This window comes from Pleurodeles waltl, chromosome 3_1 (genome assembly GCF_031143425.1).
Source record: "Pleurodeles waltl isolate 20211129_DDA chromosome 3_1, aPleWal1.hap1.20221129, whole genome shotgun sequence".
Lineage (NCBI taxonomy): Eukaryota > Metazoa > Chordata > Amphibia > Caudata > Salamandridae > Pleurodeles > Pleurodeles waltl.
The window spans coordinates 367843424-367865393 of NC_090440.1; the positions used below are offsets into that span (position 1 = coordinate 367843424).

The following is a 21970-nucleotide window of genomic DNA, read 5'->3' on the forward strand; positions in this document are numbered from 1 at the left end:
AAAGAAATAAAACCAATCATAGAACATGGCAAGAAAACGTAATGTCAGCAACCATGATTAAAATGACATATAAACTGGGTGGGTATTACAATGAGACAGGAAAAAATATATCAAGATACTTACCTCATAAGATGATGTCTTATTGTTATAATCAGGGAGGGATAATCCTCGCCTCCGTGACCTTAATAGAACTGAAAATTCTTGACGCGAAAGCTTGAAAATGTTTTATTCTATGTCAGGACCGGAGGCTCGGATTATGCTAGTTCAAAGCTGATTTACCACCACCGATGCAATATCTAAAATAGGTTTGTAATAGAAGGTCTTAAATGTCGACTCGGAGGATCAGTCCGCTGCTCTCAGGATATCTTCTAATCTTATTCCCAAATTAAAAGATTTGGAGGCCATAGCTCCGCGAACTGAATGTGCCCCGAAAATGGAAACATCAATTCCTGCTTCAGAAAGAAGCCATCTAATCCATCCGGCCAAAGTAGCCGATGAGACTGGATTGAAAGGTTTCTGAGGAGCAATTAATAGTCATCCCCTAGGACCTCTCCTGAATTGATCCGTAGCTGCTTCATAAGCTTTTAAGCATTGAACAACACACAGTTTAGAATTGTGGGGAAAAGCCGGGTAGGACACAGACGTAGTGCCTGTCTTAGTGCGTCTGGAGATAGAAAAAGAAACCCCTTTAGGGGAAAAACTCCTTCCTGCCAGGTCCAGAGATTTAACATCTGACACTCTTTTGCACGAGATGAGACACATGAGCAGGGTAAGTCTAGCTGACAGTTGCTTATGTGACAGAAACCTATTATCTGGCCAGGAGGAAATAAAAGAAAGCACCACATTAACGTTGCACAGAGACGAGTACCGAGGCAGGGGTGGATTAGAAAGGCGGATGCCTCTCATCAACTTACAAACCACAAAGTGTTCACCCACCGGTTTACCCGAGACTGGAACATGCCTGGCAGAGATAGAAGATCTATAATTATTTACAGATCTGTAGGCCAAACCAGACACAGCAAGTGATACTAGAAAATTAACTACAAGATTGAAATCAGCATTAAAGGGATATGAATCCCGTTCCGCACAACAGTGAACCCATCGCTTCCAGGCGGAGGCATACCGTTTATGCGTGCTGGAAGACCAGGCCTGATGAATGTAGCTGGAAGCTTGTTCAGAAATGCCTGGCAAGAGCCATTGTTGCCGGGAATTTCCCATGCCACCAGGCACAATTTTCCTGTCACAATTAACGGATGGGGGTTCCCTAGAGGGTCAAGCAATAGATTGTACCGCAGAGGAATCAGAAGGGGAAAATCGCACAACTCCAGAGCTAGAGGGAACCAGGCTTGAGCTCTCCAAAGGGGGGGTCACTAGGGCAATCTTGGTTCTCTGGCGGCGATCTTGAGTCAAGACTCGAGGGATCATGCTGAAAGGGGAGAAAGCATATCCCCGATGAAGAGACCAGTCCTGAAGGAAGGCATCCGTGGCCACTACCTCCGGTTCCAGTCTCCAACCGAAGAAGAGGGGGAGCTGGCGATTCAGTCTCGAGGCAAGTAGGTCTATTGTGAAAGGACACCAGCTCTGGTTCAGATGGTAAAACACTTCTGGGAGGAGTTTCCAATCGCTCCCATCCCGAAGGAATCTGGAATTCCAGTCCGCTACTGCATTGTTCACCCCTGGCAGGTATTCCGCAATTACTGAAATGCGGTGTTGAAGGCAAAATTGCCAGAACTCCATGGCGATCTGAGCCAGGGTCTGGGATTTCATGCCACCCAGTTTGTTCACATACCTGACCGCTGAAATGTTGTCCATTCTCAAAAGAATGCAACAATCCAATTTTAGGTGAGATACACTTCGGATCACAGAGGAACCGGCCAGAAGTTCCAGGCAGTTGATGTGAAGGTGAAGTTACTCCTCCGACCACTGTCCTCCCATGGTCAAAGACCCGCAACGGGCTCCCCAGCCCCATCTGCTGGTATCCGATTCCAGAATCACATCTGGGGAAGTGCCAAATATCGCTCGTCCATTCCAGGCCTCCATATGATCTAGCCACCATGCTATTTCCGAGCGGGCCTCCGTTGAGAGAGGAACCTTGTCCGAGTATGACAAGCCCTTCTGCAGATGAGATATCTTGAGAAGTTGAAGGGCTCTGTAGTGAACGGCACCCGATAATATTGCCTGAATCGAGGAGGACAAAAGCCCCACCATCCTGGCTAAGTTCCTCAAGGACACCTTCTGTTTGGAGAAAAGAAGGTGCAATTCCTGCTTTATATTGCAAACCTTCTGAGGGGGAATAATCAATTGGGCCTTCACCGAATCTATCCGGAAACCCAAGAAATCTATCTGCTGAGACAGCAGGAGACAAGATTTGGGTTGGTTGATCAAGAAACCCAGACTCTGAAGAAGGTGCATTGTCCATGTCAAGCGGTCTTGTAGGACTCAGGGGTCCTGAGCCATAAGGATCAGATTGTCGAGGTAAACGATCAGACGCACCCCCCGGGCATGAAGAGACTCTACCCCTGGTCTCATCACCTTGGTAAAGCACCAAGGAGTGGAAGAAAGCCCAAAGGGGAGGACTTGAAACTCGAAACTATGGTCTAGCTAAAAGAATTGAAGAAAACAGCGATGAGGGGGCAAAACTGGAATGCTCAGATATGCATACTTTCGATCCAGGCATACCAACCAATCCCCTTCTTGAAGGATGTCTCCTAGAAGATGAATTCCTTCCATTCTGAAATGCCTGTAAACTATCCAGGCATTGAATTCCTTGAGATTGAGAACTAGTCTTGATCCCCCACCTTTCTTGTCTACCAGAAAGATGGGGCTTAAAAAGCCCCTTGGATAGGGAACAGCATGGCAGATCGCCCCTTTTTTTTTTTTAGGAGAGCCTGAACCTCCAGACTTAAGACCTCTTGGTCGTGACGGGAAAAATGGGCAAGGGCGGTGAGAGACTGTTGGAAAGGGGAATGATAAAACTCCAACTTGAAGCCTTGAATGGTTTCTAACACCCATGGATCTATGGTCAATTTTTGACCTTCTACAAGAAATGTCTGAACTCTGCCCCCAAGAACCACCTCTGAGGAAGGAATGAGTCTCACATGAGCTTGTCCCTTGTAGTAGTTTTTCTGATAACGGCCCCTACCTCCTTGGGCCATGAGGGGTAGAACGTAGAGTCTGTTTGTTGGTCTCTGTTACACCCACGTACGCGGGTAAAGGAATCACACATGGGGCCTTGATAATAGGGGTGGGCTGACGAGCGACCCCCGCATACGTCCGGCCCTCCGAAAAGAGTTTCCCTGTAAACTTTCTTGAGGGATAACTGTGCTTTGTCCATCGAATTGAAGGTAGCTGCGAATTTTGAGAGATCTTTAATGAAAGGGGCTCCGAAGAGGAGGCCCTGGGCTACCTGACCTGCTTCAGAGGTAGCGAGCTTGTTAAGTTGGGGGTCGATGCGCATCAAAATGGAGCGCCTTCTCTCAGTAGAGATTGCCACGTTGGCATTACCCAGGTGGCAAATGGCTCTCTGAGCCCAACCCACAAGAACATCTGGGTCAATCGGAGTGTTAGACTCTTTCGCTAAGTATGCCAGTTCTAGGATTTTAGCAAGGGGTCCAGAAAGATCAAGTAGCTTATCTTGGCAGGACCTCCAGGCACAGTCAAGACCCTTTTTTTGGATCCTTGGCCTATTTTTTCATAAATGTGACCATAGTAGGGTCGATATCAGGGGTGGTAGTGACCTTACCTTCAAGGTCTGGCCTACGGCATTTTGCTCGTAGCCGGGCTCTCACATCTTTGTGCCCTGATGTGTTCCTGGAAGTACAAAGCTACTTCCGGAGGGGGGTCCAGCTCGAGAAGCGAGGGTGGATACTGTCTTCCGGGTTAAAGGTCAACACCCAAGAGACCTTAGCAACTGGGTTCTTTTATTTATCTGACCTTTTCTGTTTGCTCCGGCCGGGGCGGTCACCGGGATCCACCTCCGAATCAGAATCTGAAGAGTGCTTAGAAGAAGAATGGTCTGAAGACTGGTCTGTCTCATGAGCGTCATGTTGCTGAGAAGAGCTATATCCATGCTCTTTCTGAATGGATACGGACAGCTTATCAAATATTTCTGAATTTGCCCATTTTTTGGCTTTCGATTTACCCTTAGAGGTAGAGGGTTGGCTCGCTTGGGCTTCTTTGGAAGGCGTAGTGGGAGGAAGCGAGCCCTTATGACATGCAAAGCTCTCAATGTGGTGAGTGAGGGGGCCAAGAGCTTTTGCTAATGCCTTATTTACTGAGTGTTGTACGCTATTATCCAGGGCACCAATAAGATTCTCTTCAAAAGATGGGGATTCACCCCCAAAATATTCTTCTTCCTCATAGGAGTAAGAGTGAGCCATATTTATTGTAAAAACGTCCAAAGGACTGCAAATTCTATGGTAGCCAACCTATGCGTATTTTACAACACTGAGCCAATCAAAAGGTCTCAGGACGTAAGGGAGCCAAAGTTCTTAACATCAAGGAGCACTGATACGAGGTTGAGAGGGAAGTAGAAGATAAAAGAATCCACTTGCGCGTGGCCGTTCCTCTAGAAGCACTGCCCTTGATACTTTGAGAAAGGAAAACGGGTGGTAAAAGAGAAACGAGCGTGCGCACGTGCGCTGAAAGCTCCAAGTCCCGAGGGACTAAATATAATTACGGGCAAAGCCTCGTAAAATGCTCCTGCTCCACAATTAAAGAAGATTAGGCAGTACAGCGAGCGCGAGCGCGAGCGCTAGTGAACACACAAGGCAACAGTAAGCACAAACCATAAGAACATGAAAAGGCACTTAACTGGCTGTGGACGCAGCAAAGAAGAAGGAAGTTCATTAGCCTCTGATGTTTATATACTGTACACTCTATGGTTGTGACGTGTATTCCCTTTGAATGTTGGGATATGTTTTTCTTTAATAACATCATCTCTGATTGGCTGCTGTCTGTACTAAAGCACAGAAAGAGAAGCATAATCTGAGCCTCCGGTCCTGACATGGAATTTATACATCCTCCGGTTCGCTGCAGAACTCAAATTCCTTTTTAACTCATGGTGGTTCATATTCCTAACACACAAGAAAGGCTGTGAAATGGTAGGTAGCATTGAATGAGCTTAATAGTAAACACGCCCACAGTCTCAGTCTGGGTCTCAAACCAGCTTTGAAGAGGCTACGCCGAAGGATAAGCAGCACAGAAAAAAGAAGGGGCAAATCTAGTAGTTTCCCATCTGGCCTTGATGAGGTGGGCAGCCATAGACGTAATTTTGCCCCTTGCGCCCCGGCCTCGGAGGTGGAAAGATCAGTGCAAAGAACACTGGAGAAGCTCACGCTTTTTGGTGCTGGGCTCCATCCTCCTTTTAGGCCCATTTTCATTATGCCAACAGTGAATAATAGTGTTTCATTCACTATTAGCATAATACAAAATAAAATAGCAGGAGCTGGAACAGGGCTGTCTCTGTCACCCATACATGGATTCTTTGGTGTCTAAATACAGCTGTCTGTTTGAAGTTTGAATTCGGCTGTAGTACATAAAATAACATTCTTTTAATCGTATGTTGTGTGCATGCAGGTGAGGTGAAAGCATGTTTGTGTATGCTTCCACATGTGTGAGCGTGCGTCCGTATGTGTGCGTGAAAGTGAGATTGAGTGACAGTAGGGAAAAATACTGAGATGGAGGGAAGACAGGGGTGTGGAACTCCTATAGCCGGAAGCCCAGGACATATTGTTTGCATTCAAGGACAAGTTTGGATGTTTATTTTGTCATGTCTTGTCTCACCAGAGCAGGGTCATACCCTGACAGAACATATGCTGGGGGATGCAGCTACGATAGGAGTGTCCCAGGATGAGAATGTTTTCCTCTGGGAAAGGTACATCTCTGTCTCAGGAATGTGCATTGGGGCCTGGCCAGTTCTTTTACTAGAGTCTTCCTCTTGCATTGTTTAAGGTTTATAAGATGGCAAGGAGACAGAGGAGATCGCCTGAACGTGGACGCACTGTTCAGGGTCTAATTTTAGGGACGTGCTCTTACTTCAGCCGTTCAGGGTTCCTCGGCTTGATGCTGGCAAGGATGATGGATTCAACCCCTATGATGATGCATTTTAATTCTTAATTATTTAGCTTAACTATAAATATTTTCACTGCATATATTCACTATTGATGTATTGCACATTTTCTGCCTATCATTGTGTAACTGGTGTATTTTGGCATATACACGTGTTTCACTGCATTGAAGTTAAATGCTTATGTTCATATTTTGGTGAGCTTTTATTTGATATGTGGGAAGTGCTTTAATAAATTAATTACTCAGACTAAAAGTGCTGCATTCCTTGGCATCGTTTCCTCTTAGTTTTAAGCAAGGCAACATAAAAGGGCAATATCTGAAATTAAGGTAAGATTTGCATCCATGTGTTAATGTTGTTTCAAACTTGTATTTATGGTTCATTAATGCAAAGCCTTTATTATTTAGAGCAAACGCCGTTAGGAAATGCTATAAGCAAAGATTGCACTACTGACGATAGTTCCAGTATAAAAATGTGTACACACACATTTGAAAAGCTTAACAATATTAGGCAATGTATAATGCTCCCAGAATGCTCTCTGATTAGATGCATAATATTTGCATCTAATCAGAAGCTTGAAAGCAAGATTGAGGATTCTTTGCATTCAAAATAAAATGTTCTAGGGAAAAAATAAAACTACAAAACAAACATTTTGCTAAACTACTGTTAAATGTTAGATATCATTTCTTTTAATAACATTCAGAAAATTGTGTTTGATAAATGCTAATATTTCCAAAAATATTCATATTGGGAAACATGAAAATAAACAAGGATTGGCATGGCCAATAGGTTTGACGCTGGTGGTCAAGCTTTTGCTTTGTCAATGTGTGTCTTGTTTTGACATGGTTTTTGTAAAAATGTATTGCTGTGGAGCTGCCAAGCCCTCACCTTTATAACAAGCATTGGGAAAGCCAATATGTCTCGCCTTTGGGACCTTATAAGTATTTAGCCATGCAGTACATTACATTAACAGATGAAACATACCACAGCTGACACTGTGCAACAGCTGGTGACCCCCCCCCCCCTTGAAGGGTCACCCAAACATAAGGATGTTATGTTGGCATCTGCCCGCTGTTAGTTGCACAGAACTTTTAAGCTAGGTAAATGTCATGAGCTGCAGGCAAGCATACTATAGGAAAATCAAGTCTGCTGTATCCAAAGTCCTCTTAGACTTAAGTATAAAAGGCTAGAAACTAGGATGGAAATTAATAGCTTCCTTAATATATGCCATCGATATCTCCATCAATGGCAAATACACAGACAACAAGGTTTAAAAATATATATTTGCATTTTGCAAATGTTTCAATCTCTAGATTGAATTTCTGGTGCCACTCCAACACTCCCTACCCATCAAACAAATGGGCAGACAAGCTCATCCAAATGGAAGGGCCTGCTGGGTGAAACATCACTCCACAGTATCTGTCTCCCTAGGAGTCTGGAGCTCATCTCTCTGCCCAAGGCTATCAAATACCTTGAAAAATTGAAAGTCTCCACTGGAGACAGACAACACTTGCATTCCTGCCCTGCTCACTTCTTGCCATGGGATGTTGTCTTCATGCCAGTGTGCTCACACCACAATGAATCAAGGGCACAAGTCTAACCCGGACTTTAAAGGCAAGATTTGGCCTTCAAAGAGCCCATGCATTTCCAATAACAGTTAGCCCTGCAGATGTGGAAATGCAAACGTCCCTTTTGAGAAATGTATTTTTACCGTCGGGCGGCTTCAGACAAATTAATATTCCCAATATACTGAAGAGGGGATGTACATCACCGTGCAACAGTAGTTTTTGGTTTTAGCCTAGGGCTTCGGAAACAATTCACTTTTATTTTTAAACATAAACACCTTATTTTGCCTACATGATGCAAGACCGCAACTAGGAAAAGAGCTTAATCAAAGAGTCAATACACTATGAGGCCATTCTAATGGCAGACTCTGCGCTATCCAAACAAGCAGGGTTGTGGGAGGGGTGAGGGGGCCAGCACGGGGAGAGTAAGTGATGTGCGAAGCTGTAGAGCCCTCTGGTAACCATGCGTTGCAACGCCCGACCAGGAGGAAGTGTGGACATGTTGGGATGGACAACGCAAAAAAACAATTAATAAAATTACCTGGGCGTGAACCAAGCACCCAAAGGTAGGAGAATCAGAACCAATGCACCAATGAAAACCCAGCATTTCTGAATGGCACAACAAAGAACGAATGGCAATAGTGGGTGCGGTTAAAAGCCCATAGAGTGAATAAAGCATGTTTTTGCAGGCAGCGCATACACACTGCCTAGGCACGACCTAACAAAAAAACAAATGGCTAAAAGCAAAACAATACTTTGCTCTAAAAAGCACACATTGCCACAGTAGTCCATGGCACCGAAAGAAACTACTTTGTGGCAGATATGCTCCTTCTGAAGGAGCAGAATGCTGTCACTTGCAATGAGATGGATAGATAATATAGATTTTTAATAAAAACAAAAATGTTCTGGTTAGCACCAGACCTAAAAAGGAGCCCAATTCTTTCATAAAGTTACAAAGGTCCACCTGTGGTATATCTCTATGCATTACTGCACATTTACAGCTTTCATGAATTGACAAGAATTTACGTAGGTAGGCCAGGAAACTGTACTCACAGAAAATATTTGTGAATTGCATTTTAGCCCAATTAGACTTGCATGTGTAGATCTGCTCATGCTAAAATCTGCTTAGCGTTTACAAGCTTACTTTCCCTCCAACCTCTTTTTTTTCCCCCCAGTCCGGAAATAAGTTTTTCCTTCAGCCCTTCTCAAGAGTAAATTTATGACCTTGTGAAGATCTGGTAAAAACCTCTATACCATGCAAGTTTTTAGGGTTGCACAGACTCAAAAGGGCATTTCAGCTCTGGAACTGTTGCTCCCCGCTACCCCTAGCCAAAGTATGTAGATCTGCGGAAAATCAGCATGAGAAGGGAACTGCTAGTATTCAAGCCCTGCTATAGTATCAGCCCTGGCATAATCAGAGAGGCTACTGTCAGAGCTCTTATATAATGAGATTGCTGCCATAATTTGACGCCGCATTGCAAGGCACAAAGGAACAAGTGTTTTTTTGTTTTTTAATGGACAAGAAGGTATATGAAGAATCTTGCCCATGGAAAAGTAGAGATGTTGTTCAATTCCACACCCCTGGAAGATTTATCAAGGATGTTGCCAGTGCACAGTCACGCAAAGTGACACGAAGAAATTATAAACTATTTACTTTCCTGTGCATTTTTGTATACTAAAAAGTAGCCCTGAAGTAACAGGGACATGTTATATGGACATTTCCAGGCTACAACCCAGGATTTTAACTCAAAGACCTACCTACTAAAAATAATAGCCAGGGCGTTGCACCAAAAAATAATACAATATTTAGGCAGGTGTTAAGTTGGAGAAATGTTTTAATCTCTAACTTTTTACTCTTTACATGTGTGTTGCACTATACAGCACACATCCAATGCGTGAAAAGATTTTAAGTTTGTCTTGCCCTAGTATTTTGTACTGGCAGACTACCATTCAAGCACAAAACCTATGCTATACATAATACCTTTGCGCCATGGTGCATAGGAATGTGTATGAATTGCTAGGCCGACTGCTTGTGAAACAGCACTGGTGAGGACAACACTAGTGTCATATATTCAGAGATATAACTCTGCAACGCTCTCTTTCCCTAGTACAACCAGCTTAGCAACTTTGATTGCTGAGCTACATTGCACTATTTTTTTTTAAATAAATGTGACCCTAAGTGTAGCAGAGTATGAGTAAGAGAAGGAGTCCCTGCAAAAACGCGGAAGTATGTGGGTCAGCATGAATGAGTGATAGTGAATATAGGTGAGCATGAGTGAGACTGGCATACTGCAGGTGGTTATTCACATGACAGGAAACTGTGACGAAATGAGGGCAAACTAGAGGTTATAGTTGGTATACTGGGATACCCATGACAGAATGCTGGCATACTGAACGTAAATATTAGCATAGGGGCACGTGTAGAAAACTTCTGGAGCTGGCATACCTAGAGGAAATTATTGGGGTAGGGGTACGAGTAGCAAAATGCTGGCTCTAGCACACGGAAGGTGGTTTTGGCAAAATGAAGACATCCTTGGTATATAGGAGAGGAGCAATCGTGACACAATACTGGCACAAATATACTAGAGATTTTTGACATAAGAGTCTCCCATTGTTTATGAATGGCACTTATAGCAATTTTCTGGTAGCAGCATATTGTATGAAATTTGTAACTAAAGGGTACCCATGGCAAATAGGGAGCATCCATGACAATATGCTGAACAGGACACAATGGAGGCCATTTTTGGAAAATGGGAGTAGCGCTAGCATATTATGAAAAAAAAATAGGGTCAATTCTTGGGGAGTGTCAGGTTAAAATGGCTTGGCACATGAAGAAAGACTTAAATATGTGCTTTCTCATAGCCTGTGGCATTTTAGCATATTTATATGAAAACTATGCTTCATAATGCACTTCCAAATTTTCTTCCTGGGAGAGACTACCCTCCTGATCCCAATCCCCCCCACATAACCTTCCCTAGAAGATTTCAGGCTCAATTGCTGGGACAGGGGCATTAAATGTTAGGTTTTGAAGACTTAAAAAATTAAACCGTGTAGTATGCACTCTTCTGATCCAATTTTAAAAAAAAACCTAAAACCTTTTAAACAAGTTGTTGCCATGTTTCATTATTGTGATACAAGAACAATGATGTGCCTGAATAGAACCTTCACCTCTGTGCTTCAAACATGTGATAGATCCTTGCCAATTATCTTAAATCGGATGTCGCCAACGAGAAGCTCGTGAGACACCTGAAAATAGCTCTCCTCTGTGCATCCCACCCTACTAATATACAGGCTTTTGTTTGCTTGAATTATGATTATTATTAATAGGTTACACAAAATTAAAAAGAATATATTAAAGATGAAAATGTGCGTATTTTCAGAACTCATAAACTGGAGTTTGGAGAACAATGGTTGAAATTTCAAAATCCACTTAAAGCTTTTATTTGAGTTAGAGATATTTAAAACATATATACCGTGGTGCTAGGTGGACTGCAGCTATGGCTTTTTAGTAATACCCACGTGTAGCCATTTTAAATTGTCAAAGCGCTTTGTACGTTACTGCTGGAAACCTGCCTAATGCACTGATGTGATCTCTGTTGACAACCTTGGGTAAGGTGGTCACTGTTGCATGACTAATATTAGTAACTCAGGGTAATTTTCATTGGACATTATTAGCTATCACAGAAAAAGTCAGAGACATCCCCCCCCCCATCTTAAATCAAAATATATTAATAGTAAGGAACAACCTAAATCAAAAATATGTTCACAATCAATATATGGAATACATCTATTAAAACATAACTACTACTTTGTTTTTTAAGTCTCTTATTTTCTCTACCTATGATGTATTAACACATTTCTCATTGCAGTATACAGTAGGGGAACTATTATATTGTGACACTTTGTGTCATAAAAAATGTATATTCCTAGTGCTATACTGTGCGTCTATGTTCTTCTATTATATGAGTTGTACGTCCATTAGTAAACATCGGCAATGTCAGTTACATACACTCCAGGAAGGTCCAACATTCTCTTTCTAAATGCCCTGTATTTTTAGAAGGGGTATGGGTTACCAAGGAGGTGTGGACCACTTAGATTAGCCTCAGTGGGTATAAATGTCAGTTATGTGATGTCATCAGGGTTAAGGTCATGTTACTTTACTTCCTAGGAGAGTGTTCCCCAAACTTTTTGGACCCACAACCCATTTAATAGGAACGACAACATTTTTCAACCCACCTAGCTTTAATGAACGTGAGGCAGGTGATTTTTAGTGTACCTAAAGCATTGTGTGCCAACGCACCGTCATTTACCGACAGCACATTTTCCATTGAAATGGACACTACATCTGGATAAACATACAGTTTTATTGATAAATCTGTACTGCACAGAAATGATGTGTGGAAAACGTGTCTCAGGGAATGTTGATCATTTGTGCATTACTAAGTAAAGTATCTTGCTTTGTGGTAAACCTATTAAAATCTTTGTTTCCATCACATTTCAAAATTACAAAAAAGTGCTTCTATTTTTTTTTTTGCTTCCCTAACTGCTGAGTGTGTGTAGTTCACATAAATATATTTACATTTTGGTGTATGTTACAAAAATAACTTACTAGTGCTTTTCATTTTGATACTCCCTGTACCAAGAAGGCTTGTCACAAAGTTCACTTTACTTTTCTTTCTCTGACTGCAAAGTGAGAGGGATTTATAAACACTAATCCCCGTGTTTAAAAAACATAAGCAACAATTTGTTAGAAGATATAGCTTGACTTTTGACCTCTGTCTTTGAAGTGCAGCAAATGTGACAATGATAAATACAGATTTTAAAGGCACTTATTGCTTGGTCTTTTACAACCCACCCAAAAACTCTGCTTATGACCCACAGTTTCGGAAACACTGTCCTAGGAAGATTGAGGGTCAAAGGTCATAAAGTCACTTCCTGTGATGTTGTTAAGGTCAAGTATGCGTGACGTCACTTTTGCAAATTCTGGTATTTTGGTGAATGGACGTACATGGGGACAGCTTGAGCGGGCTGCCAGCTCCCGTGACAGCAGGTCTGGCCCAGATTGTTTCCTGCACCATGACTCCACTAGCCAATCGGGTTATCCCTGAGGCTTCATTCATATACGTTCTTCTCTTTTCCTTTCTTCTGTTTTTCAATGGTGGGGTCCGCTCAGGGGACCTGAAAGCCCATGCAACTGCAGGTTACGGGCTGGCCTCATGTCTTTGTGGAGAGAGGGGCTTGTAGTCAACTTAACGTTACTGTTGTGAGATCTTTTTGGGTTGGAGGGGGACTTCACCCATGAAGTACGTGGATGATGTGCCTTCTGATTTTAATGAAGGCACTGGGATTATAATCTTTACATGAATAAAATGTTTCTCTAGTTAGCTGTAAAATTTATCACAATGGGCACCTACGGGAGTTCCCTATGTTTCGGTTTGAATATTGCATTATGAAGAATAGCAAGGGAGGGGTTATCATTTATTGGTTTAGTTGTTGTGCTTTTTTTTTTTATTTCAACAGGGCAGGTACAAAACATGATTATACAGAATTCATTATTTTGATTACTGGTAACTATGGCACACTCAGATGGTACCACTAAATACTATATCGTAAATGTAAATAGGCTCAGTTACATGTCCAGATTTGCTAGGGGGCATTCCCCTGGTGACCTCGAACTGCAGGATATACCCAGGTGTAACACTCTAAACTTCACTAATGGGTGCAGGGAGTGGTTATCTTGATCCTGAAATATTTTCCTTTTAAGGAGAATGATGAAACCAGGTAAGGGAGATATATTTAGGTGGTGGCAAACTGGAAGGCCGTTCTTAGACATTCCTTAACATTTATGCCCCACCACTCCTGACACAAGATACACTAAGTAAATTTAGAGCCTGGTTGATTAGTATTATCTGGGGGAAGGTTGGAACGACGGTCTTTGGGTGTTACTTGAATGCAGTAATAGACAGGCAGCTTAATACTTCTGGGTCACATGAGAACACTGTCTGAATGGCATTTATAGCAGGCTGCTGACAGGGTCTTCAATTATTTCATAAACATCTCATTTATTATTATTACAGCTGGATTACTTCTTCATTACAGCCACTGACATATTTTGGGTGATTGGATTATTAGTTCTTCACCAGGACTGAACTTGTGATAACTAACTTAGAGACTGCAATAAAAATAAATAAATACAAAACTAACCAACAGACTAGCATCAGTGCTATAGAGTGAGATTTTACTTTCACGGAGAATGGTTCACTGCTTTGTTAGTTTAAGTCAGCTGATGCATATGGCCCTGGATATTGCCTGACTTGAACGGCATCTCAGCAGCGTATTTATGAGATGGAGGACTATCTGACAAGCACTCTACTACCTTTAGGGCAATAGCAGCACTCCAAGATTCTTCTGAGGAATTAGTACCTGGGGCACTGGAAATGGGCAAAGCATCCTCTGACCATAATTGGCAGTTATATGCTTTCCATATGTTCAGTGTGGAACTATGTCCCTATGATCCGCGAGCTGGCTGTACAGGCAATATGAGGAGCAGACAGCTGAGGCCCTGGATTTGTACAGAAGTGTCTTTTTGGCTCACCGGGGTTATAACCAGTATGCAATTGGAGAAAACACCTGGCCTAAATGGGCTTCATCCACATTTCTTCAAAAGACTGATCCCTCTCCAGGTCCTCTATTTATTGACTATGTTTACTGGGGTTCTCCATGTGAACTCCTAATCAGAAGGCCAATGGGCTTCCAACTGTAGGACCTTTGGGCACAACTCTGGCAGTCCTACCAAAACCAGGAAAACATCCTGGTGATGTGCATCCTATCATCTGCTCGTCCTTATCAGGCGAAATTATTGCCAAGGTGCTTCCAAATAGGCTCACCAAAGCCATTACTTCTTTGGTTCAACCTGACCAAAACAGGCAGAGGTATAAGAAAATGCATTAAACATGTAGAAATGGCTACAGACCGTACACATTAGTTTTATTGCCCAACGCGTTGATGCTGATGGACATCCAAAAAGATCCTTCACTCTGTTAAAATGGGGCTTTCTTTATCAAGTTTTACACAAGATTGATCTTGGCTCAAATTTTCTACCTTACATCAAGGTTATTTATAACAAATCTTGGGTCCAAGTGTGGGTACACTGTGCTTTACCTGCTCTATTCTTTATAGCAAGGGAAACTAGACAGAGACATATTTAAAATGGACACACATTCTAAAATGATTTACATACTTCTATGAATATCCCTATGAGATTCTCTCACTTGTGTTTCAAATACCCAATTGCTTGCGCAGCATCTTACGTGCGAGCAAGGAGCTGTTGAATTCAGTCTATAATGAGGATTAGGGGAAAGTGGATATGTGTCCTGTATCACTCGGCAGTCCACATGACCATTGTAAATAGAAGACACTGTCCTTCACCTGGAACTGGACTTATTTTAGGGCTCTAATCTGAAAGATTATCTGTATGTTTTTTTGATACCTTACCTTATTTCCGACCATACTGAAATAGCTCTGAATTGTTGGTTCAAAGGCAAAGGCTGGAAATAGCTCTGAATTGTTGGTTCAAAGGCCAAGGCTGGATAAAATGGAGAGATAAAGTGATACAAGAAACACCTTTATGACAGAAAACAGATTTGTCTGTGTTAGAAATGGGGTCTCTATTTGGCAGTCGTTTTGCACCCTGTCCAAGTAGGGACCCTCACTCCAGTCAAGACAAGTGAGATACCCACTCAGATAACCCCTACTCACCCCTTTGGTAGCTTGACACGAGCAGTCAGGCTTATCTCAGAAGAAATGTGTAAAGCATTTGCACAGAACACACAGTGATACAGTGAAAACACTACAAAAGGACACCACACCAGTTTTAGAAAAATAGCCAATATGTATCTATATAAAACACCACCAAATACGATATAATCCAACATACAGTAATAAAGAAATTAATTTTGCAAGACTTAACTTAAAAATACAGTTCCTTGAAGTCGATAGCTCCATCCGGGGCTATCACGGCGTAGTGAACAACAAATCAAACAGTTCATACCGGCCGCGGCGTCGCGGGCCAGCTACGGTGCCGCAAACAGTACCCTGGAATTGTAGGGAGTTGTGATCCTTGTGATGAGATCCTGAGAGCGGCATTTCTGGCGTCTGTTCCGGAGGTCGGTGCAGGGATTGTCCGGCCCTTGAAGTCACACGCATTGCAGATCAAACTCTGGGCTGATGAAGTCAGGAGCGCTGGCGTGGATGGCATCGGTGAGAAGTGGGACGATGTGACGTGCGATGCACACAGGCCACTGTGCAGGTGGTGGCTGGGTGACGTGTCCAGTGGCGTTGGTGAGACCAGGGCTGCTGTGTGAAGCGGGCCAGTACGACATGTGGTGTCATCAGGTCACGGTGCAGGCAGCGGCGTCATTGTTGCTGAAGTGCTGTCGTCGGTAGGGCCAAGTCAACAGTACGCGAGGGACCGTTGCAGTGCAGTGCAGTGTCCACTGGTCGCGGTGCAGACAGGGACGCCTGGTGACGACACTGGAGTCGATGGTGCTGGCGTCGGAGGTGCGGGGCGGTGCTTCATATACCCCACGAGCGGTGTCCACAGGACAGTACAGGCAGCGGCACCAGTGTCAGCAGGAGCAGCGGCATCGGGGATACCCAGACTGCGCTGTGAGCAAGGCAATGCCAGAGTGCGGGGGCCCACAGGTTACGGTGCAAGCAGCAGCTCAGTAGCAGCGTCAGGTGGCAGCATCGTTGAGACCAGGGTTGCGGTGTGAAGCAGGGCGGTGCGGCTCCGTGCGACGTCGGCAGGTCACGGTGCAAGCCAGTGGCATCACTGGCGGCATCACAATGGTTTTTCTTCCTGAATAGCACAAAACACACAGTTCCCAGTGCTGTAGGCAGGTGAAACTGAAGCCCTTGGTGTCCCTGAAACTTCTTATAGGAGACAAGTTCTACTCCAAACCATTGGAGAACTCTCTCAAGCAGGATACACAGCAAAGTTCACCCTTGGCTCTCTTTTAAGGCAGAAGCAGCAACTGCAGGCCAACCCAGCAAAGTAACACAGAAAAGGGGCAGCTCTTCTCCTTGGCAGAGGTTCCTCTTGATCCAGAAAGAGTCAAAGTCTGGGATTTTGGGTCCACTACTGAAGTAGGCAAACTTCAAAGGAAAGTCTCTGTTGTTGACAAGTTCATGCCTTGCCCAGGCTTGGCCCCGGACAGACACCAGAGGTTCGGAGACTACATTGTGTGAGGGCAGGTACAGCCCTTGCAGGTGTAAGTGACCACCCCTACTCCACTCTAGCCCAGATGGCCCATCAGGATATACAGGCTACACCCCAGCTCCCTTTGTGTCATTGTCTAGAGGGAATTCACAACAGCCCAACTGTCAGTCTGGCCAAGACGTGGAATATGCAAGTAGGCAGAGGCACAGAATGGTTTAAGCAAGAAAATGCCCACTTTTTTAAAGTGCAAAACCAACAGATGATGGACAGAATGCAGAGCAAATCAAACGTTCACCCCCAGTCACAGATCTGGGTTTAATCCATCATTTTTTTTGCGTTCCATGCCATTCCAGTTTGGACCAAGCCATATGCAAATCAGTCTTGACCCTGTTCCCCATGGCAACAGTCCAGCCCGAACTGCCAGGCCAGGACTTCCTTGGACCAGAAACAAGCATCCTAGGACCAGTTACAGGGTATCACCCTTCATCAGCCAGACTAGCTTGAATCTGGTGGCATAGCAAGCACAGGACCCACGTCTGGGCATACCCTTCCCACTTGGGGCAAAAAAAGCAATAAAAACAGATGGACGTAATGCAGAGCAAATCAAACATTCACCCCGAGTCACAGATCTGGGTTTAATCCATCAGTTGTTTTGCTTGCCATGCCATTCCAGTTTGGACCCACCCAAAGGGAAACTGCACTTAAATGTTATTTAAAGGCAGCCCTGATGTTAACCTGTGAGACAGATAGGCCTTGCAACAGTGAAAAACGAATTTGGCAGTATTCCAATGTTAGGACATGTAAAACACATCAGTCCTACCTTCTAAATACACTGGACCCTGCCCATGGGGCTTCCTAGGGCCTACCTTAGGGGTGCCTTACATGTAGTAAAAGGGAAGATTTGGGCCTGGCAAGTAGGCACACTTGCTAGATCGAATTGGCAGTTTAATACTGCACAGACAGACACTGCATTGGCAGGTCTCAGACATGTTCACAGGGCTACTCATGTGGGTGGCACAACCAGTGCTGCGGGCCCACTGGTAGCATTTGATTTACAGGCCATGGGCACCTCTGATGCACTTTACTAGGGACTTACCAGTAAATCAAAGATGCCAATCATGGATAAACCAATCATCAATACAATTTACATAGGAAGCACTTGCACTTTAGCACTGATCCGTAGTGGTAAAGTGTGCAGAAACAATAAACCAGCAAAAAAAGATCCGAAAAAAATATGAGGAAGAAGGCAAAAAGTTTGGGAATAACCCTGCAAAAAGGGCCATTTCCAACAGTCTCCCTCTGCCATCTTGCTTGGTTTTACACTGTGAAGATATATCAGGAGCTATGGGATGAATGCAAAGGAGGACATGTGATCTCCCTTGCAAATTTTAACTTGGGGTAGACATTTATGCAACTACAATATGTCTTGGAGGTGCAATGATAAGACTTGGCTAGTGCTTGGATGCTGATGTTGGAGATGGATTTTCCAGATTTATCAATCCCTGGTGCAAAATGTCCCATTTTTATTGAGTTCAGTATAATCACAGTGGGAGGATGACCTAGGACAGTTATTTTAGGTCGGGCGTGCAAGCGCTTTGACCTGTTGTAAGTATTGTGGGCTTTTAACCACGCCCACCTCAATCGATCTGTAGTATTGGAGTCCTGCTTACATTGTTTAACTGTTACCTAATAAGAGTCATTTCATTTTTGCATTTGGCTTTTATTCATGTGATCTGTAGGTTATTGGATTACCTTCTCAGATACCGCATGGTAAATATTATATATTTTTTATATAATTTATATATTTGTTTTTTATTAGCACTAGCACATCCAGGCACATCGGAAAGCATCTTCTTTCCAGGTCCTGATGTGCCATCATGCCCGGACAAGCTCTAGGCGGGTGTCACTGTGTCCAGTGTGTGAAATAAGGTCCCTGTGGAGTCAGATGCAGGGTTTAAGGCGCATGGACTAAACAGAGGGTCACCAGGACACATAGCAGGGACCTTGAGTGAGTTCATAGTTGAGATTTGACCCGGAAGTGGAAATACAAAGCTGTTTTTTCTCCAGAAAGAACATTAATCGCCCAAGTTATTTTGACATTTTTACATTACATTCACTTTGTGATTTGCCTTGCACACGTTCTTTGCAGCAGGCATATTGACCCTCTGTGCTATCTTATGATGACTCCAAGCTTTCACTAGACAAAAGTAAGTTTTCTCTCCAGAAATAACTTTATTCACCAGGGTTATTTTGAATGTTTACATTAGATGCCCTCTAAACAGAAAAATGTCACAAATGGTAAAAAAAAACAGCGGAAACAGTGAGATGAAGGGGCCAGAAGTGCCTGGATATGGATTATATAGACCTGATATGGCTTTAAAATTACATTGCCTCAGTATATAGTGCTTTAACATTTACATACAGCAGCCATGTTACTGCATAGCTCTTTAAAGCTACTTTCTGCTTTGAAGAGGTTTGTTTTATTGGGCCTCCAGGAATAATGAACTATTTGAGTGCAATATTACAACTTTACCGAACTACTTAATAAATACCTTTGAAATTTATGCATTGCGGATGCACCCAAACCCTGTGCAGGCACCCAACCGCAGCTCATGAGCTGGAGTTGCAGTCTATGATGAAAACAGTCAGGTGAGGTGCTGAAATCCTGGCTTTGCTGTGTTTTAACTATGCTACACTGCTATTTAAGAGTGCACTCCAACTGTAAAATTGTAAAGTTGGAAACCAGCCCTTAGAGTAGTATTCGTAGAGTTGCAGAGCTCCATAATTCGATGAGTGATTTGCTCATTTATTTTATGTTTCTGCTTTACATTCTGGGACTTGTACTTTTATTTTTATAATGTGATACAAGCTTCAAATACAAAGCAGAAACCTGACAAGATGAACTACACACCTATAAGTCTGTGGACCTGAGCTGTGTGTGCGAGTATATATACAACTAACCTCGAGGAGAGCTTGCAGGTGATTACGCTGTACAATGGTAAATATTTTATAACTACTATTTCATTTCAAGACTGAGGATCATTAATATCATGTGAGATGGCTCTCCTCAAGCATGTGAAAAATCATGGGCATTGTGTCTGCCTCCCCAGACTGCAGTAAAGGGACAGTGCTCCAGTAGTCATGCATTCTTAGAGTAAAATTATTTATTAATTGCCCTGCGGGCAATGGCGCCTGTATTAACTGTCAAGTAAATATGTTTTGCACCTTGGAGTAATATGTGTTTTAAGGGCCTTGTTTAAAAAACATATTCCAGTAGGCCTACTAGCCCTTTAGTTATATGCTAGGCCACTGAAATTATGTGGCAGAAAGAACCAAAATATGTGGCAGGGTTGACCAATTAATGTGACAAAAAAGTCCAGTTATGCATTTACAATGTCAATAGCCCTTTCTGTGTTTGATCCACCCAAATAAGCTTTTTTGTTTCACCTTCTGTAGATTCATCATTTCCTTGAGTTCCAAATGTAGTACATCTATGGAAACAGGGCCATGTTTAAACAACACCAGTTTTCTGCACTTATGTAGCACCTGGAGGTCACTAGGAAAATGATAGCAGAAACCTGGATGCTACACCATCAATCTTGACAGACATTGGGACTACTATAAACAAACACTGGCAATGCCAATCGGCCTTGTTTGTTTATAATTTAAAATTTCCCCCAAAAAATACAAGTTTAAATGTGACCATATTTGAAAGTCTATATACATTTGTTGGAGTAGCAAATTTATATTGTCCAGAAACTTATCCTGTAGCCCAGCGCCTTGAGACCCGAAGGGGTGATTAGCAGCGATCTATAATAATCCTGATTGATTGGCCTTGCGCTTATCAGAATGCAGAGATATTTAAAATTGCGTTGATTCCGTTTAAAATGATAGATCCCCTAGTACGACTGCAGTAGTGGTTCTGAACATTAGAAACGTAATGACGTTTTAGTAGTCTTTTTCCACACACATACCGTTCAATTACTCCCCCTTCACACAGGAAAATGTAGGTATTCCCCGATCAGCACATCTTGATCTGACATCTCCAACTATCTCCCTACAGAACCCACTAAGGCACAGAACTCGCTCAAAATAAACAATCACCTTAATTTCCTTATAACAGGGAAGTGTGCCCTTCTAGTCCTTCGTCAATGGCATTATTTAGTCCCCCTACTATGCCTGCCTGTTTTGCTTCAGGAATCCTATCACTCAATCGACACGGTTTACATATTGGGAGAGGGGGGATTGCAATGAACTACGATTACACTTGAGGCACCCAGAAATCAACCAAAATAATTCACTGTGCCTGAAAGATCAACGATGTGTGGGGCAAATATATTTAGAGTTTAAAGCACTGAACACAAACATATCTTAAACTTTACTGATCTGTCTTGGTTGGATATAAAAAGAAATCACTGGTAAAATATATTACTACCTTCACCGTTATGTCAGCAACATTGTTGGCACGTCCCTTTTTTATTGGAATACCTTTGTTGTCAAGCCAGCTGTTACCCACTTCCACGCGTATTCACGAGCCAATATGGAACAAATAGGTGATTTAATTTTATTCAACGGTCAAACACACGTTAGAGTGAAAAAAAGGGGCCTTACTTTTTAGTGCTTGGTTTGTCAAGTTTCACTTCTGCCTTCTTGTTTAGATCTCCCAGGGAGCTGGATAAATAGAGATCCTTAGGTGCTGGAAGTACAGCAGGCATGTTGGCCTCCAAGGGAAAGTTCTACAAGCAAACGTCAGATCCTCACATCAGCTTGTAGCGTACAAGTATTTATTTAAGCAAGAGTCCCCATCAAAATATTTGCTATGCAAGTGAGCGCCTGACAAATACGTCGCGAGTTTGCTGGACGCTGGACTCACTACGGTCTTTTTACAGCCATCTATAAAATCCTATTGCCTCTTTTGCACTTCCGACTCCAAAAACACAACAGGGAAAACAGAAAGCAGGGATAGCTAATGGAAATGCTAGCTTTTAGTGACTGGCAGACTGGGGACGGGTGAAGGCGGCGCCGAGTGGCCGGGACTAACCCTCGAAGCCTACGATTGGTTAGAAAGAGAAGGTACAGCCTCGCAAACGAACACTTCAGGGATGCCGGAAGTGTTCG

At 43.1% G+C, this 21970-nt stretch overlaps 1 protein-coding gene across 1 annotated transcript in view; it reads right to left on the reverse strand.

The window, feature by feature from the left end:
* Nucleotides 1-21769, reverse strand: part of USP8 (ubiquitin specific peptidase 8) — a 488166-nt gene extending 466397 nt beyond the window's left edge. Inside the window, exon 1 of the mRNA XM_069222544.1 lies at nucleotides 21464-21769. Within this exon, the coding sequence (XP_069078645.1) occupies nucleotides 21464-21567 (104 nt within the window). The 5' untranslated portion in view covers nucleotides 21568-21769. The remainder of the gene's footprint in view (nucleotides 1-21463) is intronic.
* Between the last annotated feature and the right edge of the window lie 201 nt (nucleotides 21770-21970).